At 37.9% G+C, this 10,945-nt stretch overlaps 3 protein-coding genes across 3 annotated transcripts; 1 reads left to right on the plus strand and 2 right to left on the minus strand.

Moving 5' to 3' along the window:
* Nucleotides 1-858: 858 nt before the first annotated feature.
* On the plus strand, nt 859-2,609 carry GCK72_025662 (uncharacterized protein; the record flags this gene model as incomplete). Its single annotated transcript, XM_003106127.2, has 5 exons — nt 859-963; nt 1,495-1,719; nt 1,768-1,935; nt 1,980-2,135; nt 2,343-2,609. The coding sequence occupies 5 exons, from the start codon at nt 859-861 to the stop codon at nt 2,607-2,609; spliced, it is 921 nt and encodes a 306-aa protein (XP_003106175.2).
* A 1,439-nt stretch (nt 2,610-4,048) lies between these two features.
* On the minus strand, nt 4,049-5,930 carry GCK72_025663 (uncharacterized protein; the record flags this gene model as incomplete). The annotated part of the gene is made up of 9 exons (XM_003106282.2): nt 4,049-4,258; nt 4,344-4,511; nt 4,559-4,756; nt 4,810-5,064; nt 5,111-5,176; nt 5,233-5,331; nt 5,446-5,667; nt 5,739-5,822; nt 5,871-5,930. 9 exons carry the CDS (start codon nt 5,928-5,930, stop codon nt 4,049-4,051), a joined length of 1,362 nt encoding a protein of 453 aa, XP_003106330.2.
* Nucleotides 5,931-8,375: 2,445 nt separating this feature from the next.
* GCK72_025664 (uncharacterized protein) lies at nt 8,376-10,234 on the minus strand (the record flags this gene model as incomplete). Its single annotated transcript, XM_053736437.1, has 8 exons — nt 8,376-8,579; nt 8,874-9,032; nt 9,086-9,340; nt 9,388-9,453; nt 9,510-9,608; nt 9,750-9,971; nt 10,043-10,126; nt 10,181-10,234. 8 exons carry the CDS (start codon nt 10,232-10,234, stop codon nt 8,376-8,378), a joined length of 1,143 nt encoding a protein of 380 aa, XP_053580003.1.
* Nucleotides 10,235-10,945: the final 711 nt, after the last annotated feature.

The following is a 10,945-nucleotide window of genomic DNA, read 5'->3' on the forward strand; positions in this document are numbered from 1 at the left end:
CGGAGTCAGTTTGACTTTCGGTAGTACTTTCGGTAGTAGGTTCTGCTCAAAAAAAAAAGATTTTTGATTCCGCCTCACCTTGTTGAAAGCTTAAGAGTCAACCATTTGGCCCATCAAATAAAATCTAATTTCCAGATATCCCGACACCTGCGTGAGAGTTCGTTTCTGTCCTAGTCAGCTGTGCGATCCAAAGAACAGAAATCGTTGAAGTAAGATAGATTTATCTGGTTAACATGCTCCCGCTTTCCAGTCTACCACCTTCAACACTTTCTTTCTAGAACTTGTCTCCTATCACCTGGTTATCTGGTTATCAAATCATCTTCTCCATGAGATACAGCATTCTTCGATACTCTCTTATTTCCTAATAATCTTCTCTTTTTTTCTACACCAAGAGATTTATTCTGCATAATGAGAGGAGAGAAACCAATATCTTCGAAATCCTTCGTGTTGGATGCGTCGAGTCGACAAGAGTTAATCCTTCTTCCTACATGCTAATAAACTAATCTCTGCAAAAAAGAAAAAAGAATCCAGATAGAGGATCGATTATTCCTTTCGTGCGAGTGTCCTGTCCTGTGAGGAGGTGCGAGCAGAACACTTTCATTCTTTTATTCTTATTCGCTATGAAGCACTGCACACAAATTTGGCCTGCTGGTGAAGATGCAGTGGGTACTATTATTCAAACTTTATATTTCTGTATTATATTCATTGGATTAGGCCTAAACATCTATGTTGTGAGCCGTATGAAAAAATTCTACAGGTCAGATAAAGATCAGGTAATTAACTTTCTTTTTGTTTCAGTTTTGACTAATAAGATTTTTGTTTCAGTTTTTAAATGGAACGGGTCTATATTTATTGTCAATGGCACTTTGTGATGCCGTTAATCTTGTTTTATCCGGTGTTGAAATGCTCACTTATCTTCTACCGGTAGCAGCCAATGAGGAAACTGCACATATACTGTGCAAGGTAGGTATGATATCATATAAAGCAAAGTAACCTCTGGTTTCCATAAAGTAGATCACGCATGTGAATATAAATATCTTATAAATGTTTCGATTCCGGTGGGATAACTTGATACGTCCGCATGAAGTTTGATGTTTCGTCTTTCCTTAACCAAAAATAGATATTTATATTATACAACATACGTATTTCCATACCACTCTTATTTTCCTAATAAGGGATGACCTGACTTAAGACGTTCAACTGAACTCCTCAATCCTAAATCCCATCCCCAATCTCTTGTTCCCAGACTCGTTACTATTGCTCACTACCAAATTAATGTTCAGTAATCTCCAATGGCTTCTGTTCCAATTTTTTGAGGAACTCATAATCTAGAGAAAAAATACACATCATAGGATTATTAGTTCTCAACTCTAGTTGAATCATAAAGGATACACACAAGTTCATGGTGATGAGTCTGTTTCCGGTTGAAAAAAACATTTTACGGTGATGATTCACGTATGATGTGATGTTCAATACGATATTCAAACATTTCAGATTGTGGAATTCACTCTCCGATGTTGCTACACCTACAGTATGTACTGCTGGCTGTTCATGTCGGGATTACGGTACCTGGCCGTTTTTCAAGCTATGCATTATACAACAGTGTGGAGGAGTCCCTGGCACATGGTTGTCCCATGTTTCATTGTTGCGATTATCACAAATATGTACCTCTTGGTAGCAGTAAAGCAGGAGAACTATCAATGCACTCTGGCTATTGATGTAAGTCAGAAAAGCTTGATAATTGACTAAAAATATAAAAATTTTTAGGATTATTCTACTTTGTACAGTAGTGTGGATGTTTTCATATCAACTTTGGTACCAGTCTCATTCGTTCTTGCGTTGGACCTTTTGGTACTGTGCTTCCGTCCAACAAGACAACAATCGGACCCATTACTTCAAGTGGTGTTCCATAAATTAGATGAAGATACAGAAAAGGTTTTTTTTGTTGACTTTATTTTTAAAAACTCGAAAATTTTCAGAGAAGACAACAGACAACACGCAAATTTATGTTGGTAACATTTCTCGCGATCGGCATGTCGGCACCAGATGGAATTCTCCGAGCCATTCGTCTCTACTTGGATGGAAATGTCGTGTTCACCTTATTTCAAATCTTCAAGGGATTATATTTGGCAAGAGTGAGTCTTTTTTTTTTTCTTGGTTGCATACATAATTAGGGCTTATTAGGGCTTACGATGAAAGGCTTCTTTTAGTTTTTCCTGAAATAGATTAGCGACGCGACGTAGAGAGCAAGAGAGTGAGAAAGAGAAAGAAATGGAAAGGCTAAACAAAAAAAACTGTTGAGCAGGACGGTCTATATCAAATTTGAAATAAAATAATTCCAGTTCACATTCAACGCATTCTACTTGACACTCTTCGTTTTCGACCGTAACCTCCTGTCCAAAGTCTCTTCCTCCCGCCACTTGTCAGTTTCCATGCGTCGCCTTGAAGAGGAGCCAGCAATCGTGCCACGTGAACGGAGTCGAACACTATCCTGCCAAAGACCACCACTTATTGTAACCAGTCTAACGAGAAACGCGTCATGTATAATTTATAAAGACGAGAAGGAAGAGCGAGACAATAACGAGACGTCGTCAACTCTGTGGGTGTGAATTTCTTATTTTGTTTGTTTTTCCCTTTTTTCCCTTTTTTCCACCTTCTCTTTTATTTCTTTATTCTCATTTTTGGCGAGGTTTTTTTTTTCACATTCGAGTTGTTTATATTGTATTATGTTACAAGTAATTCACGATTTCTCATTAGACGGGGAATCGGCGCTGAACGATATTCATTGGATGTTGAATTTCCGGGGATTTTGATATTTCCGTCAGGTTATAAAAAAATAAAAACAAAGAACATATTTTCAAAACTGTGACGCTCTCTTTATCCACCTGACATGAATCATTCTGTTCTCGGAATTTAGAACTCCTTTTGTTCATGCTCAAACTTTCTGTCTGGCTCTTGAAGTCAGAGATTTAATACATGTCTGATATGTGCATCCGTGTGATGTTGTTTATGGTGAACTTGTGTGACGTTCATCTGTTTTGGACGGCACAAAACATTTTTAAATTTTTCATGTCTTTCATATTGAATGAATCATTTTAACACAACAATTGATATGATTAAAACGTTTTCAAAACATCAAAACACTATTTTCATTTATATCTCAAAAATTTATTGCAATTAGACTCAAGTTTTTTGTATATGACTCACGGAATGTGTTGTTCCTGGGGATTTTCATTTTATCTTACTGGAAATTGTTATATTGCAAAATTGCACTGGTTTGTCCTATTCAAAAAGGGAAAAACTACAAAACAACCAATGTTAGTTCAATTCGACATTTCCATGCTCAATTGTATAGATCTGGAAAAATATGTATGAACAACATACCTTTACGGTTTTATTATTCAATTCACACAAGAATCCGAAGGATGTGATTTCGGTGCTCATTGTTTGAAATAGGAAAGTTTCAATTTAATTCGAGGATAGTAGTTTCATGGATACGGAACAATGCACTGAGATTTTTGGAAACTACACGCAAATGGCAAGTTCAGTTATTCTAGTAATGAATAACTTATGAATAAAATTATCAGCGGCTAAATATGATTTTTAGATAAAAAAACACATAAGAATCTAGAACGTTCTACATTTTGGATGCCGAAAAATCGCGTTTGGACCACGGAGGTACAGAGTGTGGTCTCACTTTTATAAAAGGGCACCAGTTAAGGTGAAAAGACGCGGAGAGTCACCGAGTATTTTTAAACTGAGAACCAACACGTTTCAGAGGTAAAAACAATTCATATTTCATGAAGAAAACATCAACATTCGAAAAATCAAATATCAAACAAGAATTAATGAGAACGAGTGAAAAAATTTAAAGCAAAACCACAAAAAATAACTTATCTTATCATGGCAAATACATTTGAAGAAAAAAACAATACAATACTGCTACTGAGTGGGTAATTGAGATGAAGAGAATGAGGCTTGGGTAGAGTTGAAATATCATGGATGGAAAGAAGGAAAAAGTAGAAATTGAGAATCGTTGATAAAATTCTTATTCTTGATCTTGATAAATAATTCTTCCTCCAACAAGATAGCAAATTGTGTCTACTTTCTTGGCAAGAAAGATTCCATGCTTTGGATAGTTCTCGAAGTTTTTCATGAAGTTCCTGTGAACCACAGCGGTAACAGAGACGACGATTGCTTCTTTTTCCAGCTTCTCGGCCTCCTGAGGTTCCAGCTTTTGACGGTGACTCTCTATGTGCTGAAATGTTTGTTTTTGAGATCGGTTTTCTGACGGGAACTATAACTAAATAATTTCTATCTAGTGATCTTTTTTGATTACGTACCTTAATGATAGTCTCTGAGATCTGTGGATACACTTCGACTCTTCCCAAATCAGTATCCCAGAAATGGGAGTCTGTGCTGAGCCCCTCACGTCTGAGATTCCAATCCTTGAGCAGACTGCTCTCTTCCGATTCAAACATGTTTGCGTTAAAGAGGAAGCTCGCTTCGATCTGAAAAAGAAGAACTGTCCGGATGATGGTTCATGTTATTTGCTTACCTCTACTTCTCCACCAACGACACAAGTCGCTTTGTGAACATTGTTCACCTCTTTCACATTTCTAGCCGATCCTCTGATCAGCGCACGAACTTTTTTTTCATCAGCGCCGGTGCTCTTATCTTCGCTCTTTTCTTTACGCTTTGCCATCCTTGCGTTCTTGTCTGCATCCGCCATGTAGAAAGAGTACCACTTTCCAGTCTGAAAGTATTGCATTTTTAGTATTTCATGAAACATTTCTCCATGAGACTAACGCGTTTGTCGACTTCCATCATGTCACTCTTCACATTATACTCAGCTGGCTTTGATGTTGTTAGTCCCGTAGGCTTTAAGTTTGTGATGACCCAACGGACGAGTCCTAAGGTAGGAGTGAACAGATAGGAGCACGTCGGTCTAACTCCTTGGCTCGGTTTAACATCCTTAGGACACGCAGGATTCAAAGCTTCCGCTTTGATGCAGACTCCCACATGGATGTCCGTTAGATTGATTTTTCTGAACTGGTCGACACACTAAAATATAAGAATTGGTAACACTCCGGAGAATAGTTCAACTTACGAGTGAATTCGGCTTTGGCATTAGAGCCTCCGGCAATTTTCTTGCCATTTGCTCAAGGGTCCACGGCTGAAAGTTAAGAAAATTTATGTTTGGAAGGAGATTTTAATTTGATGATTTCTTACTGGAAGCCGACAGTATGAAGAGCCTTCGAATGGTGCCTCTACGATGAGTTGAACGATTTTGAAGTTGCCGTTTTTCCATGGAGCATACTTGACAACAATCTGAACAGTCATTTATATGAACCAATGTGCTGAACTATATTATTTTCCTATTACCTCCTTGTTTAAAAAAAAGGGTTTCTGACTTTTTGATACTCTTTTGATTTCAAAACCAACCTCAACAACATCATCTCCTCTAATTTTATCTTTGAAGAGATTGTCTCCATCGTCAAGAAATTTCAAGAATGGATTCCAGACAGCATACTTATACTTTTGAGAGATATCCTTATCGAGAAAGAAACTGTTGGGTCCAATCGCCAATATTTGAGCGAATACTTCACCATTCTCCACCCACAGTTCACATCTTTTGTTTTCGTATATGGTCCGTGGCTCAAGCTCCTGAGAATGTAAGTTTCATCTCTGATTGCTCCAAAGAATGTACGTTCGATTGAACCATAATAGAAACTTACGTTTTCCCAAATATCGTACCAGACGCCGAGTTCTAAATCTCCAGTATTTTTCATTTCGATGATTCCACGCTCAATTGTATAAATCTGAAAATTATCTACTAATGATTTAAATTGTATGTATTGACAACATACCTTTACGGTTTCATCGTTTAATTCAACCAAGAATCCGAAGGTTTGGAGTTCGGTGGTCATCGGCTGAAATACGCATAATTTTGATACAGGAAAACTGTATTGAATGCGATTTACGCGGGAATGGGTGAAAAGGATAACCCGCAGTTTGGAAACTTTGAAAAAAGAAAGAAAAAAAGAATTCTCTTTTAGAAACAATTTAGATTGATCGGTAAGAAATTTGATAACAATTCATGACATAAGGACAGAGGAATTTCTGATTACTTCTCTCTTTCAAACTTTGAGTTAGAAAAAAGAAAGAAAAGAAGAAAAACAGGGAGATTTACGCTGTTAGGAGTTCAGACACATCTAGATAAGATAAATGACATTTTGATGGCAACAGAAATAAACGAGAGAAAGAAAGGTTTAGTCGGGAGGATAGGGAGGCAGGAAGAGAGAGCAAGCGGGACGGAGAGAGAGAAAATAATATTTGAATTCTGGTAGCGTTCCGATGCATGCAGGTTACCCCTTTACTGAAATGCAGGTCAACTGCGTCGATGTGAGAAACATGTTGTAGTTGGACTCTAAATGGTTGAAAATATTTAGAGAAGACAACAAACAACACGCAAATTCATATTGATAACGTGTCTCGCTATCGGCATGTCGGCACCACCCGAGGGAATTTTCCGAGCCATTTGTGTCTATTTGAAATGCCGTGTTCACCTTATTTCGAATCTTGACATGAATCCCACTGAAAATACGGTCAGAAAACTATCAAATGCAAAAAACAAGATGACGCAATCTATCACACATCCCAAAAAAAGTAACGAGAAATCGGTAGGAAATTCGCACACTGTTGAAAAACGGCCTAAAATTGCCGAGTCTCAATAAAGCGCGCTTGCTATATTTTTCAAACGAGGGCGCCAAAGACGCGCAAAAGTCAAAAAAATCTTTGAAAACCCCGAATTTGACACTTGCGAAGTAAAACACTAATTTTTCAAGGAAAAACACGTTAAAGTCGTTCAAAAAATCGAAGAAATTGATTTTGGACAAACTTTGAGCAAAACCGACTGATTCGCTGGAGTCGACGGAGAAATCGATATTCACCGATATCTCCTCCGCACACCATAAAACCACGTCAGATGCACTAAATGTGGAGGAAGAGGAGAGTAGCACCGAGGGACAACCGCCAAAAACTCGACAACAGATTCTCCGAGTATAAACAAGAGAGTCATTCAACGAATGATTTATTGGGATTTTGGCCAAGCTTGGGTGTCGGTCGAGTACGGTCACAGTCGTTTCCCGCGTGTCATGACGGGACCAACCAATGTTGGAAATGATGTGCACCTTTGAACTGTAGCGGGGACGCAGACAGACATCCTTGGCGGCGATTTGAATTGTAATTTTTTTCTTCCGCTTACAATGGAAGAAAAGATACCGAAAGAGAAGAGGTTAATTAAAAAAAGCGAAGAACGCAATTATGATTGAGTGAATTATAGTAATTTACTCAATACAAAATGTAAATTGCTTTGGAGTGGGACAGATGCCTGATGGGGAACAGGTAACTGTCAACACTCTCGATTCTGTTGCGAATTCGATTGATTGTGAGGTCAAGTTCACTTATTGTGCCATTGTGTAATGTTCGTGCAAGTTATAGTGCCCGACCGGAGGGTACTGAAAATTACTATGAACCGATCATCAGCAGATCTGGAGGAAAATTAAAGCGATCCGTAGTGATCTATTCCCACGAGCCCAAATGGTTTTTCATTAGACGATGGAATCGGAGATAACCAATATTCACAAGTTTTTTGTATATGACTTACGGAATGTGTTTTTCATGGGCAGAAAAATCTGTGGCACTGTAAGAGAAAACATATTTTTCCTGGCGACTCCCTTGACATCCATCGAGTGAGTCTAACAACCAGATTGAAAAAGTACGAACAATATTTAGTGGATCCTCTTCTTGACGGAAAATCACGTTTCCGTATGATGCTTTGATGTAAAGTTCCACCGAGACATCATTTGATGATGGTATTCTACCTTTCATGACACACTGAAAACATTCGGGCTTTTGAATGTTTCACAACCTTTTCTTTCACCGGTTTATCGTTTTAGGTAAGCAGATTATTTTATGGTTGCCCATGAATTCTACGGTCCATGTCTGAAAATTGAGAAAATTTATGTTTGAAAGGAGTTTTGTATTTTTAGACTCTCTCATATTTTATTGATATCAACATTGAAAAACCAACATAATTCAGAAGCAAAAATAATTTCTATTTCAGGAAGAAAACATAAATATCAATAGATAATATTAAACAAGAATCAATGAGAACGTGAGAAAAAATTTAGAGAAAAACCACATCAAAAAACTCATGTTATCATCGGAAATACATTCAAAGAAAGAAACAATATAATACTGCCTTTCAGCCGACAATCGAGATAAAAAGAATGAGTCTTTGATAGTGTTAAAATATCATGGATGAAAAACTGTGAGAGAGAAAAAAAGGAAATCGAGAATCACTGAAATTCTTATTTTTGATAGATGATTCTTCCTCCGTTGAGATAGCAAATTGTGTCGACTTCCTTGGCAAAAAAGATTCCATTTTTTGGATAAGTCTTGAAGTTTTTCATGAAGTTGTTGTGAACCACAGCGGTAACGGAGACGACGATTGCTTCTTTTTGCAGCTTCTCGGCCTCCTGAGGTTCTAGATTTTGACGGTGAGTCTCTATGGTCTGAAATTATTGTTTTTGTGATAGATTTTCTGACGGGAACTATAACTAAATAAATTCAATCAACAGATCTTCATCAAATACGCACTTCGATGATAGTCTCTGAGATTTTTGCAAACACTTCGACCTTTCCCAAATCAGTGTCCCAGAAATGAGTGTCTGTTCTGAGACTTTCACGTCTAAGGCTCCAATCCTTGATCAGACTGTTTTCTTCCGATTCAAACATTTTTTGGTCGAAGAGGAAGCTTGCTTCGATCTGAAAGTACTGTCCGGAGGGTGGTCTCGTTATTTGCTTACCTCAGCTTCTCCACCAACAACACGTGTCACTCTTGGAACATGTGAAACCTCCTTCACATTTACAGCCGTTGCTCTGATCAGCGCTGGTTTACTTATTGGACCGCCACTCTTTCTGTATTTGTTTTCTTCACACAAGTTGAAAGAGACCCACTTTCCAGTCTAAAAGTATTGCATTTTTAGTATTTCATGAAACATTTCTCCATTCAACGAACACGTTTGCCAATTTCGATCATATCACTGTTCACATTATACACAGCTGGATGCGATGCTGTTGGTTCCGTAGTCTTAAAGTCTTGTATGACCCAACGGACGAGTCCTAATGTAGGAGTGAACAGATAGGAGCACTTAAAATTAACTCCATCTTTCGGTTTAACTCTTTGTGGAAACGCAGGATTCCAGGCTTCCGCTTTTATGCAGACACCCACGTGGACGTCCTGTGGTTGGATGTTTTTAAACTGGTTGATACACTAAAATTTCAAGAATTGGCAACTCTCCGAAGAATGCTTCAACTTACGAGGGAATCCAGCTTTGGCACAAGGGCCTCCGGCAATTTTCTTCCCATTTGTTCAAGGGTCCATGGCTGAAAGTTAAGAAAATTTATGTTTGGAAGGAGATTTTAATGTGTTGATTTCTTACTGGAAGCCGACAGTATGAAGAGCCTTCGAATGGTGCCTCTTCAATGAGTTCTACGATTTTGAAGTTGCCGTTTTTCCATGGAGCATACTTGACAACAATCTGGAAAATCATTTACTTGAGCCTATGAGTTGAACTGTTAAATGATGCTAATAACTATTTTTTAATATATTATTTTCTTATTATCTCTTCTTTAAAAAAATTGCGTTTCAGACCCTTTCGCTTCAACACTGAAAAACCAACCTCAACAACATCATCTCCTCTAATTTTATCTTTGAATAGATTATATCCATCGTCGAGAAATTTCAATAATGGAGACCAGACAGCATACTTATACTTTTGAGAGATATCCTTATCGAGAAAGAAACTGTTGGGTCCGATTGCCAATACTTGAGCGAATACTTCTCCATTATGCTCCCACACTTCGCATCTTTTGTTTTCGTACATGGTCCGTGGCTCAAGCTCCTGAAAATGTAAATTTCATCTCTGATTGCTCCAAAGAATGTACGTTCGATTGAACCATAACAAAAACTTACGTTTTCCCAAATATCGTACCAGGCGCCGAGCTTTAAATCTCCAGTATTTTTCAATTCGATGATTCCACGCTCAATTGTATAAATCTGGAAATTATTCACTAATGTTTCAAATTGTATATATTGACAACATGCCTTTACGGTTTCATCATTCAATTCACACAAGAATCCGAAGGTCGAGAGTTCGCTGGTCATCGGCTGAAATGAGCATAACTTGGGAAGAGAAAATAGATTTTCAGAAATAGTTTGATACAAAAAACTGTATTGAATACGATTCACGCGGAAAACGGATGAGAAGAAAAAAAAGAAAGGTGTTCTTAGTGTGATTCGGTTAGAAACAATTTAGATCGATCGGTTCGAAATATGATAACAATTAATGAAATACGTACAGAAGAATATCTGATCACCTCTATCTTTCAAAATTTGAATTAGGAAAAAGAAAAAAAAGAGGAAAGGAAATAGTGAGATGCTCACGGTGGGGAGTTCAGACACATCTAGAAAAGATTAATGACCCTTTGACGACAACATACGGAAGGATAGGGAAGGAGAAATAAATAGAAAGGCAAATTCATGTTGGTAACATTTCTCGCAATCGGCATGCCGGCACCTGATGAAATTCTCCGAGCCATTCGTCTCTGCTTGGATGGAAATGTCGTGTTCACCTTATTTCAAATCCTCAAGGGATTATATTTGGCAAGAGTGAGTTTTCTTTCATTCTTGGTTGCATTCATAATTCGGGATTATTAGAAGATGAAAGGCTTCTTTTAGTTTCTCCTGAAATAGATTAGCGACGCGGCTACACTATCTGCAAGTCGGCACTCGACGTCATTCTCCAAGTCATGCGTCTCTACTTGGATGGAAATGTTGTCTTTGTAGACTGAAATGCGTGTCGATTTACGGGGGTAA

Source organism: Caenorhabditis remanei, chromosome X (genome assembly GCF_010183535.1).
Source record: "Caenorhabditis remanei strain PX506 chromosome X, whole genome shotgun sequence".
Taxonomy (NCBI): domain Eukaryota; kingdom Metazoa; phylum Nematoda; class Chromadorea; order Rhabditida; family Rhabditidae; genus Caenorhabditis; species Caenorhabditis remanei.